General features: G+C 47.4%; 1 protein-coding gene across 1 annotated transcript; it reads left to right on the forward strand.

Annotated features, from left to right (window-relative positions):
• The first annotated feature begins 1,289 nt into the window (after positions 1-1,289).
• BATF (basic leucine zipper ATF-like transcription factor) lies at positions 1,290-25,008 on the forward strand. The gene is made up of 3 exons (XM_043556662.1): positions 1,290-1,543; positions 4,400-4,504; positions 24,451-25,008. Exons 1-3 carry the CDS (start codon positions 1,481-1,483, stop codon positions 24,658-24,660), a joined length of 378 nt encoding a protein of 125 aa, XP_043412597.1. The 5' UTR covers positions 1,290-1,480; the 3' UTR covers positions 24,661-25,008.
• Positions 25,009-26,184: the final 1,176 nt, after the last annotated feature.

Consider the following 26,184-nt stretch of genomic DNA (forward strand, 5'->3'; position numbering starts at 1 on the left):
TGATGTGTTGTATATTAGCTTCTTCTTCGTTTACCGTCTGCCTCCTCCACTCAGATGTAACTTCCAGGAGGGAGGGAATTTTGTTTTGCTCAGTTTAGCCTGAGGACAATATTGTTTTAGGACAGAAATCCAGCCGGTGGATGCAAAATCCTTCGGTGGGGGGGGGGGGGGCATTCTTCCTGTTAATCCTGAGGAGGCAAGGCAAGCATTTGGCCTCCAGCCGTGCCGGGAAGAAAGCAAGGGCTTTTAAAAAAGCCACAATGCCCAGGTGAATGTCAGATTGCTCACCGAGAACTCTGCAAACGTGCTCCCAGCAAGGCTAAGAACACTACAAGTAACACCTGTCTTCACAGCGTATATTTTTACAGTGGGCCAGGGGCATTCTAATCCCTGCTATCATTTGCTTCTGGAAACAGCCCCCCAGAGAGGTGGGCAGGGCGGGTTTTACCGCTCTCCGTTTTCAGATGGAGACGATGAGGGGCACAGAGTTCAGGGGAGCTACCCCCCGGGGCCACAGGTATCCTGCTAACGCCAGAACGCGCCAGAACGCGACTCCAAGTGCGGTGCTCATTTTGCAAGTTCTTACTGTTCCTCCATTCTGGGCTTTGACCCGGTGACCTCCTTGGATCCTTAAGAGTCAAAGCCCGTCCCGAGCTTGAGTCTTTCAGACTCTGAACACGAGAGGCATCTCTTCCCTTCAGTCAACCGGCTGCTAAGGTGACGCCTAGACATTTGGGACATCAACGCTAGAGCCCGCGCCGGTGGCTTCCAGAGCTCGCCGGGCCTCTTCTGTTGGGCAGTCAGGGAAGGACCAGGCTGCATGGGGGGTGAGGGAGGCCTGTCACAGGACGGATGGGTCGCCACTTTCGGGTAAAAACCAGAGAGAAATCCCAGTCTCGTTGCTTTATTTTGGTTGAAAAATCAAGTCGGGTGACAATGGAAACTCTTTCCCTCTCCTTTCTGCCCTGTTGACAGGAGACGGACTTGCTAATTCTGGCTGGGGTTTTTCCCTGCCTGGGCTGTTTTTCTCTTTTATCTCCATCAACTGAGGAGAGCTGTTCTGCCTTTCAAACAGTCAGAAGGTATCTGGGGTTTTGTGTATTTTTTTTTTTCTGGTCTTCCTTTCATATAATTCTGTGGGTCTTTTCCCAGATATGTATTTTCTCTCAAATTAACTTCTACCTTGTTTAAGTTTCCGCCCATGTGACTTCCAGTGTGAGTTACCAGAAACCACAAGAGAGAGAGAGCGCGCGCGCACGAGCCCCAAAGCGAGCGACATGTCCCTGTGGGGAGCAGTGCCTCTGCACCCCAGAGCGAGGAGGACGCGGGGGTCAGAGGTGGCTGCAGGGCGGGCAGAGGAGGGACCTGTGCAGGGGGGTGGGCTGGCGGCCCGGGAGCAGCCAGGAAGGGAGGCCAGCTGGTGACAAGAGAGCCCGCGGGCGCGTCGGGGGCTGGGTGGAGAGCCCGGAAGACTGCAGCCATGCCTCACAGCTCCGACAGCAGCGACTCCAGCTTCAGCCGCTCCCCTCCCCCGGGCAAGCAGGTAGGGTCCCCCTTTCCCTGCAACCCACCTTCTGCGTCTCCGAGGGGGCGGGCAGCGGGAGGGCCAGGCCTGCTTGGGCTGCCCAGGGAGCCCCGGGGCGCGAGGAAGTGGCTGGTGGCAGGAACGCCCCGTCAGACTTACGACGGTGGTTGCAATTCAGCCGCCTGTCGGCGCGGACCCTCGTCCCGCACCCATTCCACCAGGGCCCCTTCTCCTCTCGGTTCCAGACGGGGCCCACCGCCCCCGCCTCAGCCGGGTCCTCACCCCGCGAAGCTTTCTAGGAAGCCAGGAGGGGCATGTGCATCAGAGAACCGCGGCCTCTCCAAGGAGAGAGGGTCCACCTGTCTGCAAGGCGGGAGAAACCCGAGGGGCACAGCATCACAGAGGCCGCATGCACCCCGGGCCCCGGCGCGTGGGGTCGCGGGGGGGTGGGGGGTGGGGGACGGGGTGGGGCAGCCAGCAGGGCAAGAGAGAGAGAGGGAGAGAGAGAGGCAACGGGGAAAAGCGAAGAAGAAAAAAGAGCAAGTTAGACGGAGGGGGAAGCGGACGCAGGAGGACCTACAGGGGCCCTGCCCCTGCCGCCAGCACGGCCAGCGGAGAGCGATGCTGGGGCGCTGTCGCGAAGCCTCTTTCTTTCCCCTGTGGCCGCTGGGCAGGAGGAAAGGGTCAATCGGGAGGCAGTACTGGAACCTGATGGACGCACTCGCTTCTAGCTCAGCTCGGCTCAGTTCCGGGGAAAGCAGAGCGATCGAGGTAGAGAGTCTGGGGGCGTTTTGGAATCTAGATGGTGACTTCCGAGTCAAAAGTTTTCAGCTTGAGGGGTGCCAACAGGAGGGGCCCCTTGCCAGCCCCGAAGCTTATTTATTTTATTTTTATTGTTATTTTATTTTATTTTATTTTATTTTATTTTATTTTATTTTATTTTAAATGTTTTAAAAGTTTATTAACTTATTTTGAGGGAGAGTGACCATGAGCTGGGGAGGGGCAGAGAGAGGGGGAGAGAGAGAATCAGAAGCTGGCTGGGCACAGCGTCAGTGCGGAACCTGACGCGGGTCTCAATCCCACGAACTGAGGATCACGACCCGAGCCAAAAACCGAGAGTCTGCCATGTCACCAGCTGAGCCCCCCAGGCACCCTGACCCCAAACCTTTGGAGACTTCTCTTCACCACCTTCCTTGACATCCCTCCCTATAGAAAGGCTTCTGCATTCTCACCTAATACATCAAGAGATTAAAATGTCTTCCCCAACTCTGTGGTTTAAAAACCACATTCTTTGCTTAGCATAGACATCCAAGAGGGCTTTCAAGATGCTGCAGCCAAAATAAAAGTATATAAACATATAAGACAGCATCTGTCATGAATACCGCACAGAAGAGCACCAGGTGGGGAGACGTCATAGCAGAGACCTCTAGAGGGCAAACAATCCAGTCCTCTGCTCCAGATGGTATCAGGGTGGCTCGGGCTGCCTGGAAGTCTGTACTCTTCTTAGGAAGGAAATTACTCATGGCTTCCATGGTAATCTGGGTTCCCAGCCCCTTAGAGAAAAGCACTTCCTTCCCATCTGACCCGATGCCCTCCTACTGCGATGGCCTGGAAGTGTTGGGCATGCTGGTGAGACACGCTTGGAGAGCACAGGGTCTTGCCCCAGGAACAGTGCCCCTCTGTCCCGTGTGGACCTGAGAGGGAACAGGGTAGGGGTGGTGGAAGAGTTTTACTCAGGCTCCTACGCCTATCCTGCAGTGTTTGGGGGACAGCTGGAGCTAACCTCTCTGCCCACGTAGAGGACATGTCCATCTGTGGGATATACTTAGAGGACACCAGAGGTCCTCTTGTCCTCCTAAGCACCCATCAGCAACCTGCCACAGCCAGGTAATCTCCACCGTTAGAGCTGTTCTTAGTCTCTAGTTTGTATTAGGCATTGTGCTCAGAGCCACGGGGAATGTCAGAGTCACTGAGCATAATGAAGGGAATGCAGGGGGAAAGAGAGACTGATCTGGGATGGGACCTGAGCCCAGCGATGTGGGAGAAGACACATGGGTACAAACCAGTGAGGGGTGGGGAGTGGCTTGGAAAGGCATCAGACTTAGCAGCAGAAGATGTAAGTCCTGGCTTACTGTGAACTCTCGGGCAAGCCCTTTGAGCCTCAGTTTCCTCACATATAAGATAGAAACGATAATATCAACTTCACAGATTTGAGGAATTAAGCAAGAGCACCTCTGGGGTGCCTGGGGGGCTCAGGTCATGATCTCACGGTTTGTGGGTTCGAACCCCGCATTGGGCTCTGGGCTGACAGCTCAGAGCCTGGAGCCTGCTTTGGATCTTGTGTCTCCCTCTCTCTCTGCCTTTCCCCCACTCTCTCTCTCTCTCTCTCTCTCTCAAAAATAAATAAACATTAAAAAAAATCTTTTTAAAAAAAGCAAGAGCACCTCTGAAAAAGCATTTTCACAGAAGTCGTCACATTGCTGGTGTCAACAAAGTTTTGAAAAAAAAAAAAAAAAAGCAAGAAAATTCTAGGCCGAAAAGAATAAGGGTGGAGCAGCCCTAGAGGGCTGGAGAGGTGATAAAACACACTTCATCGCCTTAACCAATTTTTTCCAAATACAGCCCTATCTAGGCCCCAGGGTCTTTTTCTTCTTCCTGTAGCTTTTGGCCAGCATACCTATATAGATGTAAGAGAGCGTGACAGAGTGTGGGGAAGGTTCTCTTTTGGGCCCAGCCTTTAGGTAAGGAGGGAGTGAATGGGCAAATGAAAAGATACACACGGATGGACGGACAGATACCGGACGGCAGGAGAACCTGTTTTAACTCAGAAGGGAGGAGCACACTCACCCCATTCCCGTCTTGTCTGCTTCCCAGGACTCATCTGATGATGTGAGAAAAGTTCAGAGAAGGGAGAAAAATCGCATTGCTGCCCAGAAGAGCCGACAGAGGCAGACACAGAAGGCTGACACCTTGCACTTGGTGAGTGTTCAGGACTTCCTTCATTCTCTTGAGCCTTGGGCTTTGCTCCCCACCACTCGTGGGTGCTTGGACCACACCTTTGAGCCTGTCTGCGTGGGGATGTGTATGTGGGGAGGGGCGGGGGAGAGTGGCAGGGTAGGGCTGTGGGGAGCGGTGTGGAGGAGAGGCTCTCCTATGGTTGTATTGAGAAAACTTTGTAGCAGAACATGAGCCATGGGGCTGATAGAGAAGTGAGCCCTTCTTCCTGACCCCCAAGAGGGCATGAAGTGTAAATGAGTTGATCACTTGAGGCCCAGAGGAGGGCTGGGTGGAACCAGAACGGCCTGCTCGGAGATGGAGGAGGCAGAGAGAGCTTGTGCCTCTGCAGAAGGAAGGCAGGACTGTCTTTGGGAGGAATTTACACGGTGTGAAGCACTTTGGGGGAACCCAGGAGCCCAGCGTTAGGATCACATATGGTCCCACCCCCTAGGAGGCCAGTTGACAGCCACCCTGGTCCTTGCGTCCGGGGCTAGGCCTCCATAGGGGGCCGCACCTTATTACTTCGCCTTCCTGAACATCATTAAGTTTTATTTCGAAATATCTTTCATGACATCCCAAGGGATCTGTGAAAGAGGCAGTTTCAAGTACACTTATCTGGGACGGTCACTGTCCTGATTGAGTTGCCTCTAGTCTGGAACTTTCTAGAGAAGGTCCTGACCCCTGGCTTGAGCAAGAGCCTCGGGTGGTGCTGAGCTGCAATTCTACTGGCGGAGCAGGGCTCTGATCAACGTTTCTGAATTCTGGCCGTGTGCCAGAGCACTGTTTCCTCCTTGTCACCCTTACCTGACCGCCTTCCCTCTCTTCATTCTGCCCCTTCCTTGGTCCCTTAGTCTGTCAGCTCTTTCTTCACTGGCTCCTCCCTCTTCCATCCCTTCATCCCTTCCTCTAGCAGCTCAGCCTTCCTCTCCTTCCTCCTGAACCATTCCCGAACCTCGAGCATCCTCGTAATGTCTTTCAACGGTAAAAAGGGCAATTGGCACAAAGGGCAAGAAGTATGCTTTGTGTTTATTTGAAAGATTACCGTGGCAATCAACCAGTTGGAATAGTTGTTTTAATGCTCTCAAGAAAGAGTAAGGTGTAGTTTTAGGGGGGAAAACAGATGCTTCTTTTAGCTTGGTAGGGAAGCCGAGAATAGTCTGCACCAACATCTCTGAACGGGTGCTTGTGTTTTATAAGAAGTGTATTCAGCATATCTTCTTTGCATCCCAACATAGTTTTAAGGTCATAAATATTTGTTGAATCGAAAAAAAAAAATAAATGAATGAACACCAAATTCTTTCTTCTCTTCAAGCCGTCTAAATGTGAAGTTGTTGGGGACCCCGATACTTCCATATTCTCTGTGATTTCATTATGGCTTAGGCTCTTACCACACTCCAATTTACTATTTTAAGCTTGAAAATCTATGATCATGCACTTGTCTCTATCAGATTCTGATTCTAATTCAATATTCTTTAGAGCAAGCAAACAAACAAATAAAAATTAAACAGGATAGAGGCGCCTGGGTGGCTCAGTCGGTTGAGTGTCCGACTTCGGCTCAGGTTGTGATCTCATAGTTGGCGAGTTCAAGCCCTGCATTGGGCTCTGTGCTGACAGCTCAGAGCCTCGAGCCTGCTTCAGATTCTGTGTCTCCCTCTTCCTCTGTCCCTCTCACGCTCCGTCTCTCTCTCTTAAAAAAATAAACATCAGGGGCGCCTGGGTGGCTCAGTCAGTTGAGCGTCCGACTTCGGCTCAGGTCACGATCTCGCGGTCCGTGAGTTCGAGCCCCGTGTCGGGCTCTGGGCTGATGGCTCAGAGCCTGGAGCCTGCTTCCGATGCTGTGTCTCCCTTTCTCTCTGCCCCTCCCCCGTTCATGCTCTGTTTCTCTCTGTCTCAAAAATAAATAAAAACGTTAAAAAAAATTAAAAAATAAATAAATAAAAATAAACATCAAAAAAATGGGAAAGGATAAAGCCTTGCTTTTTGTGTAAGTAGACAATGTCCTGAGACTGTAAAACTGCTGTAAGCTTTATAAGTTTGCAAAAGTAAAACAAAAAAAAAAAAAGAAAGAAAAAAAAGTGTGAATTAAGTATATCTCCGTGACTGTGCAGTCAGAAGCACAGGGTTTGAATCCCAGCTCTGCCACCTGCTATCTGTGTGATTGACCTTAGAAATGTTGGTAACCTCCCTTAGACTCAATTTTCCTATCTATAGAATGGGAAATGACAGTAACTACCTCATAGAGATAGTGCATCGAAAAAGCTGAACACACTGCTTGGCATATAATACTCAAAAATTTTAAGTATAATAAGAGTAATATTAATAATAGTTATTCTTATAGAAGCAAGCTAAATTATCACACGACTATATATACATTGCAGAATCTCAGGGCTGAGAGATTTCTTAAGGGCTGGCAAGTTCAGACACACTTTTGATGCTTAAGATTCCTCTACATGCGCCCCCCTCCCCCCCCCCCACACACACCGCTGAAATGGTCCCCAACATACACCTGCTCACTTCTGTCGGAGAACTCCTTCCCTCCCAACCTGAGCAGAAGAGTCCTCCCTATCTTGAGCTGCACCACTGTTTCCCTGTAAATTCAACCCACTGGTCTTCATTCAAGCCCAGAGACACATCAGTGAGGGGGACATATGTTTTCTTTGCTATGGCAAAGTTTTCAATGGGCGCAGCTGTCTGTCTGTCTGTCTGTCTCTCTCTCTCTCTCTCTGTAAGACAAGATTCAGAACCAGAAGATTTGGCCCATCTTGATTATACTGGCCATGGCTCGAGTGAGAGAATCTCTGGGCTTGGGATGCATGGAGACCCCAAGTCATGCAGTCACCACATCCACACCCACACCTCCAACCGCAGTCTCTAGAATGTTCCTTCCTAGCCTCCCCACATCTGGGGACAAACTCCTCCTCGTTCCTTTCCTTTGAGCACCACAGTGGTCAGGCTCACTGTTTGCCCAGTGAGTGGGTCACACAGGTTTGCGTAGCTAGCCTGGGGGTTACAGCCAGTGCAGCTTGTTTCTTGACTTCAGGTAAAAGCTTTTGACAGCCACATAACGTACGTCTGCCACCTTCAAGCAGAGGGTTTGGCTGTGGTCTGAAATGTCCATTTCCTCTTAGAAGTAATCACCTATCTTCTGTATCCATTATCCTCTTAATTATGTTTGTGATTCAGGTAGAAAAATCTTCTGGCTTGCCACCAGCATCCTTAAGGTCAAGGGCTTGGTTTACTCTTGAGTTCATGCTTGGCTCCACATGTTGAAGTTCTGGAACCATTCTCTGGGCTTCAGACATAGCCGTAGATCCATCTACCAATATTGTAAAGACCAGCGACTGAGAGTACCGTATCAAATGAGGGCCGTGCTTGCATTGCTGTGCTAGCGTCCTATGCTGGGGTAGTGTCATTTTCTCGGTTTCAGCTTTGCCACTATTATCTCTCTTAAAATACCAAAAGCGTTACTTCATTTCTGCAGTGAGAGTGTGGGTTACTTATTATTTAGCGTTTTCAGTATCTATCCTATAAGGGGCTTATACCAAAATGCTGTATACGGATTGCTTTTAAAATAGAGTAGGGAAGGAGCCTCTTTCCACAACGGTTTAATCTTTTTTTTTTTTTTTTAATTTTTTTTTTCAACGTTTTTATTTATTTTTGGGACAGAGAGAGACAGAGCATGAACGGGGGAGGGGCAGAGAGAGAGGGAGACACAGAACCGGAAACAGGCTCCAGGCTCTGAGCCGTCAGCCCAGAGCCCGACGCGGGGCTCGAACTCACGGACCGCGAGATCGTGACCTGAGCCGAAGTCGGACGCCTAACCGACTGCGCCACCCAGGCGCCCCTCCACAACGGTTTAATCTTTTGCCAGTTTTCTACCATCCCTGGCATTGAGTACCCCTCATGTAAACTGGATCAGGTGCTTCTTTTCATAATTGTGATATCAACAAACAAAGTCGACATTCCATTTCAATTCTCTTCTGTTGGATGTTTCACACAAGCCCTTACCACACTTATTTCCTTTCCTCCTGCAGACAACCATGGAATCTGTGAGGCATAGTAGATGCATTGGTGAAAAATGACAAAGGCACATCTTGACCAGTTCATTTCCTTTTTAATGTTTTTTTAATTAATTTTTTAAAAGTATTTATTTATTTATTTATTTATTTATTTATTTATTTTAATTTTTTTTTAACGTTTTTATTTATTTTTGAGACAGAGACAGAGCATGAAGGGGGCAGGGGCAGAGAGAGAAGGAGACACAGAATCGGAAGCAGGCTCCAGGCTCTGAGCCGTCAGCCCAGAGCCCGACGCGGGGCTCGAACTCCCGGACCGTGAGATTGTGACCTGAGCTGAAGTCAGACGCTTAACCGACTGCACCACCCAGGCGCCCCTAAGTTTTTATTTAAATTCTAGTTCATTTAGGGGCGCCTGGGTGGCTCAGTCAGTTGAGCGTCCGACTTCGGCTCAGGTCATGATCTCGCAGTTTGTGAGTTCGAGCCCCGTGTGGGGCCCTGTGCTGACAGCTCAGAGCCTGGAGCCTGCTTCGGATTCTGTATCTCCCTCTCTCTCTCTGCCTTTCCCCGCTCATGCTCTGTCTCTCTCCGTCTCTCAAAAATGAATAAAACATTAAAAAACATTTTTAATTCTAGTTCATTTACATACTGGACCAGTTCATCTCCAAAAGACATCAGTAGCTAATAAGTGGATCCAGTAAGTGGATCCACTTTCAGCTGAAAACTATTAAAAGTGATAAGAAAACCCAGTCAGCTTTCGAAGTTAACACAAAAAAGTAAAAAGTTTCCTATATGTAAACCACAACCAATTAGAAAATTTAATGGTTGGAAAGATTCCATTTATAATACCAACAATGAGGGCGCCTGGGTGGCTCAGTTGGTTATGTGTCCAACTCTTGGTTTCAGCTCAGGTCCTGATCTCACAATTTGTAAGATTGAGCCCCGGGTCGGGCTCTGTGCTGTCAGCACAGAGCCTGCTTGGGATTCTTTCTCCCTCTCTCTCTGCCCTTCCCCTGCTCACACTCTCTCTCTCTCTCAAAATAAATAAATGTTAAAAAAATAAACATTAAAAAACATTAATATATATATTTAAAAATATATATACTTTTCCATATACATATATATAATACCTATAATGGCAAATGTAAGGAAAGAATATATTTAACAAAAAATATGCAGGGCTCAATTTTTTAAAACTTTAGAATTATTCTAAGTGAGTAAAAAAAAAAAACATTCCAATAAGTGGAAAGATATGCCTTATGTAAAGATAGCAATTTTCCTGAAATAAATCTATCAATTTAACTTAATTTGATCCCAATAAAAACCCAATAGGACTTTCTGGCAGTTAGAAGAGACTTAGATTAGCTATTCTAAGTTCTTGGTAAAAAACAACCATGTGACAGCTTTTAGGAAAATTTTAGAGGAGGGTAATTAAAGAAGATTAGCTGAATTATAAATATAGAAATCAAAACAATGTGGAAAAGGCAGAACATTGGGCAGAACAGAATACAGAAAGAGACCCCAAAACAAACTGAAATTTAAGACCCAGATACATATGTCATTTCCTAAAAACTAGGCACCAGAGAAAATGCAAAATAATGATGATAGCTTTTCAAACCAGTGAAAGAAAGCTGCATTATTCAATAAATAGACTTGGGGGGTGCCTGGGTGGTGCAGTCGGTTAAGCGTCCGACTTCAGCCAGGTCACGATCTCGCGGTCTGTGAGTTCGAGCCCCGCGTCGGGCTCTGGGCTGATGGCTCGGAGCCTGGAGCCTGTTTCCGATTCTGTGTCTCCCTCTCTCTCTGCCCCTCCCCCGTTCATGCTCTGTCTCTCTCTGTCCCAAAAATAAATAAAAACGTTGAAAAAAAAAATTAAAAAAAAAATAGACTTGGGACAACTGGCTAGCCATTTTGGGAAAAAGAAAGCTAGAGTCTTCATTTCTCATACAACATGCACACAGATTAAATGTAAAAAAAAAAAAAAAGAAATTTGGGGGAAAAAAAGAACATTGAAAAATTATTTTGGAATGAAGACTTTTCCAGATAAAGTACAAAACCCTGAAACCGTAAAGGCAAAAACTGATATACGTTACCCTTATACATAAAAAATAAAAATTTCTATACAGCTCAAAATATTCTATGCAAAATCAAAGGCAAATCACAGACTGGGGAAAATATCTGTAATACACATGACCAAAAAAGGGCATATTTACTTCACACGAGAGCTCATATGAATAAGAAAATGATTAACAACCCAAAAGAAAAATGAGCAATGATTATAAATGGGCAATTTACAGAAAGAGAGAAAGAGATAGCAAATAAATATGGAAAAGATTCTAGACCTCACTTAGAGAAATGACAATTAAAGCAACCGGAAGGTTCCCTGCCAGACTGGCAAAGACAAAAAATGTTGCTAATATGTGACGTTGCCAAGGCAATGGAGAAGCAGGCACCACCACATACTACTTAGTAGGAATATGTCAGTACAACTCCATTAGAAGTCCATCCAGGGGCACCTGGGTGGCTCAGTCGGTTGGGCGTCCGACTTCGGCTGGGGTCACGATCTCATGGTTTGTGGGTTCGAGCCCCGCATCGGGTTCTGTGCCGACAGCTCAGAGCCTGGAGCCTGCTTCCTATTCTGTGTCCCTCTCTCTCTGCCCCTAACCCACTTGTGCTCTCTGTCAAAAATAAATAAATGTAAAAATAAAATAAAATTTTAAGAAAAAGCCCATCCAAATTACAAGCGCACATACCCTGTCACTCATTTTACTCAGGTGTAAAATATCAGCAATTTTACACCTGGGAGTCTATTTACAGACATGCGCACAGATTACACAATTATGTGCACGTGAAGACACTCATTGCTGCATTGTTGGTTATAGTGAAGACTGGAAACAAGCTAAATATTCATGGGTGAGGAAGTAATGAAATAAACTATAGTTGTCCATTCAATGGGATACTATCAAGTTGTCAAAATGTTACATCGAATGTGTTAATCTGGAAAGATTATCAAGCTTCTATACGCTTACGTGAAAAAGGGGGGTGAATATGGTACCTAGTTTGCTCCCATGTATGTTTTTAATAAAAAGAAAAACATACATGTGCATATGTGTATGAACTTAAAATTTTTCACATGGGTTTTCCCTCAAAGTTAATATTTATTTCTGAAAAATAGGATGAAAGGTCTAAAGCAAAAGAGAGATACTTTGCCTTTTCCCCTTTTTTTATACAGCTTGGCTGTTTTTATCATGTGCTTTTATGTTTATAATATACATATTTACATTCTCGACATCAGTCATTACTACATATGGAACTGGAAGCAAGTTACTACATATGGAACTGGAAGCAAGGATGATTTCTTTTCTTTTAAAAAAAATTTTTTTAATGTTTTTATTTATTTTTGAGACAGAGAGAGACAGAGCATGAGCAGGGGAGGGGCAGAGAGAGGGGGATACACAGAATCCGAAGCAGGCTCCAGGCTCTGAGCTGTCAGCACAGAGCCCCACACGGGGCTCGAACTCACAAACCGCGAGATCATGACCTGAGCCGAAGTCGGCCGCTCAACCGACTGAGCCACCCAGGCGCCCCAGGATGATTTCTTTTTTAATTTTGATTTCAAACACTGAATAGTCTTCCTCTGTGACATTTTATCTCTTGAGCATCTGACATAAATATCTCAGTCCTTTGGGAGAACCAACTATAAGTTGGGATTTGTCACGAGTAACCCTAACTTCTACAGTACTAGACAAACCACTATAAGGAATGGCAGATCAGTGTCACTTGTGTGGCCATCCTGGTTGATTGTAGTGGCTTGAAGGATTTTGAGCCAGTGTCCTGGGTCAGTGGAAAAGAAAAGTTGAGATCAGTTGAGAAGCTTTGTTCATGAAAAGGCTAAAAGTAGAAGAGATGCTGGGGAGACAGTAATATTAGCCCAGAACTATGCCTTTGACAAGTCAGATCTGGCCTCCAGAATGGAACTGGAAGCAAGGTGGAGGAACAGGGCCAAATCTGAAAGCTGCAACTGTGAGTACTCCCTTAGCTGGGGGTGGGAAAGGTGCTTTCCTGGGGCTGGCTCCTAAAGGAGTCTTCTACTAGTCTGAACAAAGAAAAAGGGTTCCAGGTTCCAGGAGATATCTTTAATGCCATATATAACAAAGGTCCTGAGTGTAAATTATGCGTGAAGTGAAGCTTTGAACTGCTGCTGTGAGAATTAAGTTACTTACAGATCGGAGGAAGATTGAGTAATGGAGGAAACACAGTTGAGCAAAGATGTCAACCCCCTGGGCCTCCTTAGAATGACACTATTGTTCTTGGTCGTCTGGGGAGGACTGGAAGAGAAAGCTGCTTGTGGTTCTTTTTCACTCCTGGAGTTCTCTCTTTTCTCTCTGGAAGACAGTGCCATAAGGCTTATTTGCATGGAGAAGGCATAGGTCAAAAACAAAAACAAAACACAGAAGGAATGTCTGGCTAGTTCTGCCCTTAAAAAATTCAGCGAAAATCAGTGAGCCATTTGTGGAAAATAGTCACTTCTCTTGGTCCTCTGTTGCTATGAATTTCCTTTTATTGAAAACATTAATTAAATACATGACTGTGTACCAGGCGCTGGGTGTTAATGGCTCTACCTGTAGTATCTCATTTAATCTGCACAAAAGCCTTATTTCATAATTCTTAGGTTAAGTAATTCGATCAAGATCATACAGCTTGTAACGAGGTCTGCCTGACTTTAGAGCCCATCTCCCTAGCCATGATGCTATACTGCCTGTTTCCTTCAGACTCTCATGAAGTTATATTCACCTTCTCTGATATCCTCCTTGAGTCTCTTCCTAACTTTACTTTTTTGTTCTTTAAGCAACAACCTCCAAAATTCACACTTTTTCCCCCTCCATGATTAGGCCTAGTCAAGAAAGTAAAGTCTCGATGCAATATATCAACATGTCCATTGAAACCCTTTGTAAAGAAGGCTGTGCAGCAATAAATATTAACATCTCACATAAGAATACTCCGGCACAGCAGCTCCACTTACAAATGTTTGAAGAAAAAATGCACAAAGATGCTTAGTTCATCATGACCAGTAAACACTTTATCAATACTATAAAACTGGACAGATGCCCAACAATAGGGGATTAAGCATATTATGACACATGCAGACACTAGAATGTTACGCTACCACTAAAAATGACTATGTATGTCTGTATCACAGAAAGATACATATGACATAGCAATGAGGGGAGAACAGCAAGTTACAAACAGTTTGCAGAATACAATCCTGTTAATGTAAAATCTGTGGGTTTGGGGCATGTTTGCATACATACAGATATCTGGGAAGATGTTCTCCAAAATGCTAATAGCAGTTATTCCTGAGTCATGAGTTTTGAGTAGCTTATCTTACCCTAGTATTTTTCTGTTTTTTTTTTTTTTTTTTTTTTTTGTGATGAATGTGTACCATGTTAAAAAGCAGAACAACAATGTAGACTATTTTCATTTGGGAAAGAAAAGCATGTCAAGGCAATGCAATACCACCCCTGGATGCCTGTACCACTGATGATGGGTCCGTGTGGTTAAGTTTGGGAGGCATATTTGGAAGGAGGCCAGCTCCATACCAGTCTTGATGTTTAGGAAGAATTTCTGTTCAAATGAGATTACAGGTCCCAAGTCCCAAAATGATGGTGCCCATTCAAGCAGATGTCTCCATGAAGCTGTCCTCAGCGAGCAGCACCCAAACTTCTCTCTCTTGAAAAGCATGGGAGCATCTCACCAAAAAGTCCTTTCCCAAACTGCTTGGGGATTTTCTTAGTTTCCTCCGTAGTACTCAGTCTGGCACCCTGCTTCCTAGGGGGCATAGAGTGGTTCCACAGGACAAAGTCCCCTTCAGATTGTGGGATATCATTATGTAGAGAGCATCATTATGGGTCCATGTGGTAGCGTGGTTGGGGGGGGGGGGCGGGGGGTATAACAATAATTATGGTCATATTCCCTTGTATATAGAATCACAGAATTAAAAGATAACTCAGAGATGCTGCAAACCAACCTGCCGTGTAACCAATGGGGACACTGAGGTCTTTCTCAAGGACGCCCAAAAACCTAAACCTCTTGCCTGCCCACCATTTGCTTTTGATTTGTACCACTTTGTTGAATAGGACTTTATTATTCAGAGGGTGTTGCTCCTACATGTCCTTTTGCAAAGGGTAAGCCAAGAAGTAAACCATTAACCAGAAGGCTTGAATGACCTAGCCAATCTTGGGCAATATAGCCCAAGCATATACAGCAAGTGATGAGAAAGAGAGTCCCGGGTTGAGAGGGCCTGAAGTCCAAACGTTCCTTTATGTTAAAAAGGTCTTAAAGTTGCAATACAAAATGAAAAGGACAGTAATACATTGGGGAAAATATTTGCATCAAAAGAAATAAATGCAGATGTCATATTTATACCATAGAAAGAACGTCCTTTTTAAGAAAAACATCCAGACTCCAATAGGTAAGTGGGCAGAAGCTATGAACAGAAAACTTACGTAACATTTTTCCTACCAAAATGAAAATAACCCAATTTTCTATTCTGATTGTGAAAATGATACACACTATGGGCTTCTCAGCCTCGGCACCACTAACATTTTGAGTTGCATAATTCTTTGTTGGGGGAGGGGGATCCCGTGCACTGTAAAATGTAAAATCTAACCCCTACATTCCAGTAGCAGCACCTCACCCCTGAGCTGTGATGAGGAAAAATATTTCCAGACCTTGTCCAATGTTCCCTGGGAGGCAAAATTGTCCCTGGTTGAGAATGCTGTTCTAGGCAACAGACCCATAGAAAATTCTTCCTCCTTCGTTGTCAATAACTTGTCACATTACAACGAAATTAAGAAACCCTCAAAAGGCTAATTGGCCAAATAAATTATTTAAAAGTATAGTGCCTAAATGCCAATGGGATTAGAGTGAAATTGACACATGTATTCACTGCTGGTAACATTGTATTTTTTTTATTTTTATTTTTTAGCATTTATTTATTTTTGAGACAGAGAGAGACAAAGCATGAACGGGGGAGGGTCAGAGAGAGGGAGACACAGAATCTGAAATAGGCTCCAGGCTCTGAGCTGTTAGCACAGAGCCCGACGCGGGGCTTGAACTCACGGACTGTGAGATCATGACCTGGGCCGAAGTCGGCCGCCTAACCGACTGAGCCACGCAGGCGCCCCAACATTGTATATTTTACATAACCCTTTTACTGCAATACGGCCCTGAACTGGAAGACGGATTGTGCCCTTTGCTCTGCTAATCTCACTCCTACAAATTTATCCTAGGACATAACCGAACAAAACCCAGAATGCACCAAGATGTTCACTGTGGTATTACTTACAATAGCAACATTTTGAGAGCAGCCTAAATGTCCAACATTAAAAAACCATTTGGGGTAAAGTGCGGATCTTCCATTTGATGACAGAGCCAATAAAAATGATAATTATGGTGATTATGGAGAGGTGACAAAGTCGAGACAAAGCCAAATACAAATTGTATTCTGTACAACCATTGAGATTTCATACAAATGAGTGTTTGTGTTTCTTAAAAAGGGCAAGAGGGCAACATGTGCAAATGGAAACACTTGTGTTAAGAGTACTAGAATCATGGGTGGGTATGATTTTTTAAAAATATTTTAAAGGTAGTTATACTGCATATTTTTTTTTATTCAAAAACATACGAAAATGGGCAAATAGAGATCTGAGTGAACTCCGGAGGACAGTGAGGACAAGGACAAAGATGATATCACTGAGCTAGAATGTGGGGGTCAAGTTTTAGTAAATCTTACCACTTATCTTCCAAATGGGAACACTTTTGGAAGCAAAAACAGCACTAGTAAGAATTACACCAGGACAACAGGTATGTGCTGGAACGGTCCCAGCACACGACTCATCACTCTTGGTTTCAGGAAACCAAGGAAGGTGACCTGAGCTCTTATCAAAATTCAAAAGGAAGATAAAGTTCAGGGCCACGCAGAGTGGGCTGGATTCCTGGGGCCAAAATGTAATTTCCTGCAACGGAGGATCCTCTAACCAAAGTATTTTCTGGGTCCTCGGCTGGTATGAGAACACGCCTTGCTGCTAAAGGGGTAGAGTGATCCAGAAAATTATAAAAGCAAAGGCCATATTCCCAGGACTAGATCCAATGTTAGCAGAAATGATTCATCCGCCCAACAAGTATGTATTAGCCCCCCAGGTGCCAGGTACGGCTTGGCTTGTTCTAGGCGTTGAGAGCACAGCAGGGACAAGACAGAGTCCCTGATTTCATGGACCTTGCATTCAACTGGAAGTCACACTAGAAAACAGGCAAGCAGGGGCGCCTGGGTGGCTCAGTCGGTTGAGCATCTGACTTCGGCTCAGCTCATGATCTCATCGTGAGTTTGAGCCCCACGTTGGGCTCTGTGCTGACAGCTCAGAGCCTGGAGCCTGCTTCCGATTCTGTGTCTCCCTTTCTCTCTGACCCTCTCCCACTCGTGCTCTCTTTCTCTCAAAAATAAATAAACGTTAAAAATTTTTTTTTAAAAAAAGAAACAAAACAGGCAAATAAATGACAAACAGGCTCAACACATAAAGTGAAGAGTACTTCGGTGAAAATCAAATAGTGCGATGTTGAATGTAACTAATGGACAGACGGGGCGGGGACAGTGAGCAAAGGAAGGTCTGGTCTGTCTGAAGCCCTGACAGATTGTGATCGTAGAAGGGAGACTGGGAGGACCTGAGGAAAGGGTGTGCTCAGCAGAGCCTTGAGGCCAAACTGTGTGTTGGAAAAGGGCCAAGAGTCGGAAAATATGCCTTGTGGGCCCAGGCCTCTGAGATCAGGAGAAGGAACTCAGGAAGGAGCCTGTGGCAGGGAGCAGGAGCCCGCTGGGGGTGGGGTAGGGGTAGGGGTAGGGGCGGGGAGTAGGGTGGGGAGAGTCAACAAAACTAATTCAGATCTGCCTGGGGAATAGGTCTGAACCTAACTTGTGATCTACAAAATGGGAAGCAATAGCCCCTCCCTGGGTTGTTCGATAGTTAAATGACAGAGTAAATATAAAAGCAGAACAATATTGCATTTGTTCTGTTTTGTTTTGCATTGAGAAGGTTATATTTGTTCATTTGTTTAACGCAGAGCGCTTGGCATGTTCCTACAAATCAATCAGATGGAGATATCAGATGTATTATTATATACGAAGTCACATATGACGTAAGTCGTATGTGACTTCGTATATAATAATACTTTCGAGTTTATAAAAATTTAAGAGCACGGGCCTGGCTTTTCAAGTCTCCTTCGTGTGGAATGGATGGGGAAAGCCAGGTTCCAGCTAAGGAAATTATATGCAGAGTTCCTAAAATGGTGCTCATTCTGCTACTCCCACGCATAGGTTCAGTTTGCGGAACAAAAGTGTTGCTGAGTAGGGATTTGACCTGGGCCTTTTTAAAAAAGTGAATCTCTTCCACTCTTTTGCAACTATCCTTGTTATAAAGTAGAAGCTATAAAAGCTAGTAAATGCTTAGTTAAACACTCCCTTGGAAATGTCACGGACATCATAAATTTACTTAGTAGACTCTTCATAAGCAGGGTTTGGTAAATTATTAGAGAGTTCAAGCTGGCAGTCAAGCAACATGATTTTATTGAACACTTACTATGTGCCACGCACTGTCCTAATCAATGATGGCAAAGCAGTGAAGGCAGTGATAGACCCTCATGGAGCTCCACAATTTAAAGGGTACCTGGTTTGATCAAGTTATCATTAATGAGATTCGAATAGATGTCCTACCTCTGGCTCTTCTGTCATAAAAATGAACTGTTCTGGGCTACTTGAAATTGTTTTCACCAAAGATAATAGCAATCGGGATAGTAAGGCCTTTGCCTTAACTAGGCATTTACTTTCAGAAAATACTTTTGACTTAGAAACATCCTCCCATCTCTCTAAAGTTATTTGTATTATGCTATTTTTACTATAGATTATAAAATAAAAATATTTAATAAAAATCTAAATATATAAAATACATTTTAATAAAATTAAACACTGCCCATATTTATATTCTTACATTTTTAAAAAGAGGAATCAGCTACGAACATGATTCCCAAGCTAATTGCCCATTAAGCTCACCTGGGAAACAATTTTTTAAGCTTATTTATTTTGAGAGAGACAAAGAGAGTGCAAGTGGGGGGGGGAGGGATAGAGAGAGAGGGAGAGAGAATCCCAGGCAGGTTTCACGTGGTCAGTGCTCAGAGTCCAACGCGGGGCTCGAACCCAAAAAACTGGGAGATCATGACCTGAGCTGAAATCAAGAGTCGGATGCTTAACCGACAGAGCCACCCAGGTGCCCCTGGGGAGCATTTTTATTTATTTTTTTAAAAAAAAATTTTTTTTTCAACGTTTATTTATTTTTGGGACAGAGAGAGACAGAGCATGAACGGGGGAGGGGCAGAGAGAGAGGGAGACACAGAATCGGAAACAGGCTCCAGGCTCCGAGCCATCAGCCCAGAGCCTGACGCGGGGCTCGAACTCCCGGACCACGAGATCGTGACCTGGCTGAAGTCGGACGCTTAACCGACTGCGCCATGGGGAGCATTTTTAAAAGTCTTGATGCTTGAGACCCATTCCAGGACAATCAAATTGGAACCTCTCACAGGAGTGAGATCCAGGAATTAAGATTTTCTGAAGCTCTTCAGGTGACTTCAGTATGTAGCCAGGGTTGAGACTTGGGGGGCAGTGACATTTGAAACCCGTCAGGTGCATGAGGTAGAAGGTGTGGAGTGAGTTTGGTACAGTTGTAGGGGTTTTATACCCAGACACTGTCCCAGAGGCCTGGCAGGTTTAAAAAACAAAACAAAACTTAATTCAAACCTTTGTGTTCATGGCAATTATCAGTGGTTTTTTGGAATTGGGCTTGCTAGTGATAAACTTTCTAACTTGAGATATCAGCCAGGATTGCATTTAGCTACGAGTAATAGAAGAAGTCCTCTCACAAGGAATTCGAGTTGGACAGACCAGGGCTAAGGCAGGAATGACATCAAAGACCCGAGCTACTTCTGTCTCTGTGCAGGTATGCTCAGTATGTGGCTTTCATCTTCAAGGCTGCAAGGTAGCTGCTGGACCTCCAGGCATCAATCTGTGTTGAGGGAGGGTGGCTTTTGTCCTGGTGAGGCTTTGCTTTTTCAGTTAAAAGGGAAGCCCCACCCCCAGGTACTTCTGCTTACACCTTATTGGTCAGAATCTGTCACGTGGTCATGCCTAGCTGCAAGGGAAGCAGAGCATTTTGGTGAATTTGTTTTCTAGCCTCTCTAGAGGAAAGCAAGGGGGAGGAGTTTAGGATGGCAAGAAAGTAAAAATTTCTCCAGAATCAGACTTGTACATTATTCAGTGCAAAGGCCTGTGGTTTAGTGTTTCCTCTTCTCTCTTCATCGGGTGAGGACCAGAAGTTGGGGCTAATTCCCCCAGATTGGTTGGAGAGGTAGGCATACGTCCTACCATGGCTTTGGAAATGTCCTACCTGTCAGTTCGCAGATTTCTCCAGCAATGGCGGGCTCCACTCTGTATCTGCATTTTGTGGACGGGGATTGGTAACTGCAGGAGGCTGAACATAGCTGGGTGCGAGGGATAAGCTTCACACACTACTCTCCTGCTTAAGTGTAGGTGGGGGCTGAAAGGTCACCCAATCAATAAACGAATACATGTTCTCTTGAGGAGGAACACCCGGGACTATTTTCACTCTTCTGGAAATTGTGATTAGAAAATTCAAAGAGAAGTAAACCAGAGCTGGCAGGGAGGAGGACCAAGCCCCGCTCAGAATGCCTGGAGAGTCCCTGCCAGAGCCTTGGGCCAGAGCCTGTCCTTGGCCTTGGTCCTCACTGGCTTCCCTGTGGGTAAGGGAACTGCCTGGGGATTCCCCATCATTCGAGAGCTCTTTGAGTGACCCTCTTTCGGCCCCTCCAGTAGGGAATTTCCCAGAATGTTCCCACACCCCCATGAAGCCTCTTCATTAACCACCCCCGAGCTGCTTGTAGTTCATGACAGGGTTGGCATCAGGCAGCTTCACAGGTGAGGGTGAATTGTGAACCTTATCGCCCGGACTTGCAAGAAATGGGAAAAGAGGGAAGATGAAATGGCAAAGCCAACAGGGCTGAGGCCTCACAGGATAATTACCAAACGTCATACGATGTAAACAGATGTCAAAGGCAAGAGAAAATGGTGGGCACATACTCTGAAGCCAGACTGCCTCCTTCTAGTCCTGCTGCTGCAACTTACGAGCCAGGTGACCTTGAGCGAATTACTTAACTTCTCTGTACCTTAGGTCGTCCTCTTCTGTAAAATGTGTCTGATAACATTATCTACCCGATAGGGTTGTGGCAAAGATTAAATATGATAATAACTAAAATACTTTGAAAAGTGATTGATACGTGGCAGCATTCAATAAAAATTATTACGTCAAGCTAGATTGTTCTTTTACAAAATCGATTTCCACTCATTTTTCTCATATAAATTGAGTCTACATCCCTCTGCTCCCAACAGCCTTCTCCCTGACATTCACGCGCACCCCTTCCCAACGAGTGGGGGTTGGAGGTTAATACGCTCAGTTCGGACTCTGAGATATTCCAGAGGTGAAGAGGGCTTGGAGAGCTTCTAAGCTCATGGTTCCTTCTCATGGTTGGCAGTGTTCACGGCACATTAGGGGATCCCCTGGGAGCCTTTAACAACCCAAATGCCCAGGCTGTACCCGAGACTGCTTAAACCAGAATCAGGCACTGGTATCGGTAAGGTTCCCCAGGGATCCCACTGATCTCAATGTGTGGCCAAGGTTGAGAACCACTGTTGAGGTCCAGTCTTCCCGTTCTAACAGGAACTGGGGCTCAGAGAGGGAAAAGAGAGTCATGGGGCTCACCCAGCCAGGACCCCGGTCCCCAGTTACTGCGGATGGAGCCCACTGTTGTTGTATGTTCTGGACCTCACTGTGCATGTGGAAGAAGGTCTGGCCTTGAGTGAGCCCTCTAAAAGCGTAGCTGGATGGATGATTCCCTCCCAACTCTGGGCAGGAGGCAGCTCTGTGACTGGAAAGTATGACTAACTCAGGCTTCCAGTGCGGTGTCTAAAGATCACCCAAATCAAGACCTTGTTTTCTCTTGGGAGACTGTAGGGCAGTTGAAGACTCCTTAGTGATCTCCAAAGACCTTTGGTCACGTAAGTTACCAGTCTCTTGGGGGAAGCACTGGGTATGCTAGAAGAATGGGGCTGAGGGTGGGGAAGCCTCCAGCCGATCCCTGCTCTGCATAACCCTGTATGGTTATGGGGCTTTGGGTCAATCGCTAAAGTGTCTGAACCTCTGAGAAAATAAGTGTCTTGAGGCAAATTCCAAAGCCTTTCCTCGTAGCGGCTGCTGCCACCAGCCTGTAATCATTTGGAGGGGGTGTTTGGGGTAGGTTTGTCCCAGGGTCTCAGTTGGCTTCATCTGAGAAGTGGGAATAATGGTAGCCAGCTGGCCTCAGCGTGTCCATCTCGGGGTTCCTGTGAGGAGCCTGAGGGCCCCAAGTGAATTCCAAAAAGTGGAAAGCAGCTTCCAGGGAAGCCCAAACTCACTGTGAGCCAGCTCACTGCTCCCTGACTGCAGCAGAAGACATGCGTGTGAGAGGCCGACATTTCCTTCCCAAACATTCTGCTCCCGTCCCCCCTCACTGAGTCCTAGATTGCTAGCTGCCACTGGGAAGTTAAGGGAAGTCGGGGGATGTGATCCTTGCTCCTCCGAGTTAACGGCCTTTGCCAGCTGTCCCCGTGTGAGTCCCTTCCGGGGCATGACTGCCCCAGGGAGGGTCAGAGTGGACCAAACGTTGGCAGGTGGGGACATGTTGGGAGGAGGCCCCAGATCAGCCACTTCCTTCTACAAGGGAAGTCAAACTCTTCCTCTTGCCAGTGTCTGGCTGGCAGTGAGGCTGCTGGGCTGGCAGTGCTGGTTTCTCTGGGGCCCTAGCAGGAAGCAGTCTTGCTTCCCGAGGTAAAGATGACTTTCTTGTCACAGGGGGTTGTTTTCTGGTTAGAGGCAGCAGCAGTCGTGACGCCCCATCCTAGAGCACTGGGATCTGCAAGGCAGGGGGGGCGGGGGGCGGGGAGAAAAAACTAGAGAGAACTCAGCAGAGCTTGCACGGGGAGGAAGAACCTGCTGTCACTTCCCGAAAGCTGGGCCTGCCTCTAGGCGGGGAGAAGGTCAGAGCGCGGTTGGTCCCTGTGGCCCGCCCACCCTACCCCTCCCTTCTGCCTCGGGGTTTGCCCAGGCTCTTCAGAGCACAGAATTTACAGTAAACGTTGTCACCAGTGGAAACTCTCAGAGGGGGCGAGGAAAAGGGCTAGAGGAAGGGGCCAGGACTCCCGGCCCCCAGTTCCCGTCTTACCAACCACCCCCCACCCAGTCTCATGTGTTGCTTTCTCTTACCTTTCGGTAAAGAGGGGATGCCCTGCCTCCGGGATGTGCCTGGAAACAGCCAACTGGCGAGATTAGCGAGAGCCAGCCGTACCTTGCCGAAGAAGCCAGTGCCTCTGACCCCACCATCGTGGGTCTGAGTATCCCACCCACCCCCACCCCATGTTAGAGATAGGGGTTTCCTTTGTACCGACCTAGCCACATTTTCTAGCTCAACGCCACATACAGGAAATGCCAGGCTGGGGCTGAGCCTGCCTGCATCTGTCCTTCACAGACAGATGGGAGCTGGCTTGATGGGTAAGGCCGGTCGTACACCCTTCCGCCACTTAAAAAAGAAACCCTGGGCTCATGGATGAAGGCCGTTAGCAGCAAACCTGGATATCTCATTGCTGCTTATGCTCCTGATGGGTTATGTAAGGTGCCTTTTACGTGGTAGGTTATCTTATATCTGCCCACTGCCCACGGTAGTTTTGAGTCAACTTCTAGGCCAGCAATTAATGTCATCAGCCAGCCAATCGACGGACATTTGAGTTCATAGTCTGTGTTCAGGCACCTAACATTTAGGCACTACATTAGTGCTTGACTAACTAAAACAAATCTAGGGTTGCATTTAACTCACGTTTGCAAACTTGCCCGATCATTGGAATGACCTGGAGCACTCGATAAAATTCAGCGAATTCCCAGGGCGTCTGGGTGGCTCAGCTGGTGAAGCGTCCACCTTCGGCTCAGGGCCCGATCTTGACGTTTGCGAGTTCTGAGCCCCGCGTCGGGCTCTGTGCTGACAGCTCAGAGCCTGGAGCCTGCTTCGGATTCTGTGTCTCCCTCTCTTCTTGTGCTCTCTGTCTCTCTCTCTCTCTCTCTCAAAAAAAAAAAAAAAAAAAAGTAAATAAACATCTTTATAAAAATTCTGTGAATTCCCAGAATTCACCCCACATCCCAAACCCATTCAGTTCAAATCTCTAGATTTCACAAAGAGCCTGGAACTGTGTGACAAGCCCTTAAATTCTGCTACAGCAAGCTTGGGAAATGCTGACCTGTATCAAACAGAACTAGAAAAACTCTCTGCCGTTTCTTCAGGTTCTAACCTGCCAACCAGCTTCCCCTCACCTACCCTTGCCCCTCTCAACCCACGTACACACTCACGGAGACCCATGTACACACGCACACACACAAAGGAGCGTGCCCACACGCATTCCTGTGCACGCCTCTGTTGGGTGGGACCATGTGGAACCGCCATCTTTATAGGTCAAAACAGACAAATTCCAGCAGTTTCATAGGCTCCACCGGGCATCTTTGCATACACAGGCGCGCAGAGATGCACCCGCACTCACATATGACACACGCAAACACATGTGCACGCGTGCACCCACGCGTGCAGAAAAATTCACCGACGCCCGTCCCCACGGCTGTGCCGGTGAGAACCCAGTCTGGACTCCTCCGGTCCCCCCTCCCCCGATCCTGTGCTTTCCTTGACGCTAGTCTCAGATGCTGACCTGTCTCCCCACAGGAGAGTGAAGACCTGGAGAAACAGAACGCGGCTCTGCGCAAGGAGATCAAACAGCTCACGGAAGAGATGAAGTATTTCACGTCGGTGCTAAGCAGCCATGAGCCCCTGTGCTCGGTGCTGGCGGCCAGCACGCCCTCGCCCCCCGACGTGGTATACAGCGCCCATGCCTTCCACCAGCCTCACGTCAGCTCGCCTCGCTTCCAGCCCTGAGCTCTGAGAGGCGGTGGGGGGCGGACGGAGCCCCCCCCGCCCCCAGCCGCCCTGGCCGGCCTCGGGAGGGGCACACAGACTGTGGCCAGGCCGCCCTCGCCCCTCAGGGCCCTCTCTCCCTCCGGAGACCCGGAGGCAGAGGCCCGGACAAGGATCGAGCGCAGGACTGTACCGGCCGAGAGGGTGTGAGGTCACCCAGCGGCGTGGCCGCCTGTCAGCATGTGCCGGGCCCCCGTGCGGACGGGAGGCCCAATCCAGAGTCAAATCCAACACGATGCCCAAGTCCCATGGCACAGAGGGAGGAGGGCAGGGTAGGGTTATTTTTCTAAATAAATTTCTTAAAAGCAACCGGTCTGGCAAGAGGTTCTCTTCTTTCACGTAGTCCCTTGAAAGCCTAGGTTCTGCGGGGGTGGGGGCCTTCTTTTGCTCTTGGTCTCAGCTCTGGGGACTCTGCTAATCTCTTCTTTTCCATGGTTTGGTTGGCCTACTTGGGAAGCTGGGTGTTTTTTTATTTTTTATTTTCTTAATGTTTATGTTGGAGACAGACTGTGAACGGGAAGGGGGGCAGAGGGAGAGGGAGACACAGACCCCGAAGCAGCCCCCAGGCTGTCAGCACAGAGCCTGATGCGGGGCTCGAACCCATGAACCGTGAGATCGTGACCCGGGCTGAGGTCGGGCACTCAACCCACGGAGCCACCCAGGAGCCCCGAGCTGGGTTTTTTCAAAGCATCTTCAATCCTCCCTGTAGGCATCTTCTTGGTCCCCCCCCCCCCCCCCCCCGTCACCTCACCATGACCTTCCCACCTTCCATTCCTCACTGCCTCACGCTTCCTGGATTGTCAGCGGGCCATTTTCCAGACAGGGAGAAGGACCAGTGCAAGACGCCATTCAGAGGAATGGTCGTTCAGGTTGATACTCTCACCTTTACGACTATACTTTCTCTGCTCCTCCCAGAAAGCCAGCCTTGGGTGATGCTGCATGCCAGGCTCCGTGCAAGGTGTTCTAGGAACACAAGGGCAACACGGGGAAAGTGCTGCCTCGTGCTCTCAAGGGGCAGCATGTGGCTTAGGTCCTTGGGGAATTTCCTCCCAATGGACCTACACGTCCTGTTAAAGACCCCACCTCCCTTGAGAAGCTGCGATAAAGCACACACGGCTTTGCCTGTCTCCATTGGGCTCCACAGGCCGCCATTTTGAGCACAGTTTGAGGGCAGTAAGTGCCTCACTGACACAGGGTTGTCTTCAGGTCTTCAAATTCTCTAGTTTGGGCAGAGCCTGAAACCAGTATGTTCTGGGTCCCCTGCTCTCATAGGTCCCCAGGTCGAGTGCCCACTGGCCTGCACGCCGCAGCCTTATCCAACAGTGGGGACTGCCCCCACACGCAGCCTCTGTTGAGTCAGCTGGGGGCAATAGTGACAGGGATCGCCACAGGATGTGTCTGGTTCAGCCTCTTCCGCAGCCACCTCAAACTCACCCCTTGGTCCTTCAGAGGGACTACCACTGCCCGTGGTCTCCCTGTCAGCAC

This window comes from Prionailurus bengalensis, chromosome B3 (genome assembly GCF_016509475.1).
Source record: "Prionailurus bengalensis isolate Pbe53 chromosome B3, Fcat_Pben_1.1_paternal_pri, whole genome shotgun sequence".
NCBI classification, from domain to species: Eukaryota; Metazoa; Chordata; class Mammalia; order Carnivora; family Felidae; genus Prionailurus; species Prionailurus bengalensis.

What these genes read in the sequence shown, in the direction of transcription:
- BATF (XM_043556662.1), top strand. Translation starts at nt 1,481, where the DNA reads ATGCCTCACAGCTCCGACAGCAGCGACTCCAGCTTCAGCCGCTCCCCT. An exon ending in CCCCTCCCCCGGGCAAGCAG is followed by an intron (nt 1,544 to 4,399) that starts GTAGGGTCCCCC and finishes TCTGCTTCCCAG; the next exon opens with GACTCATCTGATGATGTGAG. An exon ending in AGGCTGACACCTTGCACTTG is followed by an intron (nt 4,505 to 24,450) that starts GTGAGTGTTCAG and finishes GTCTCCCCACAG; the next exon opens with GAGAGTGAAGACCTGGAGAA.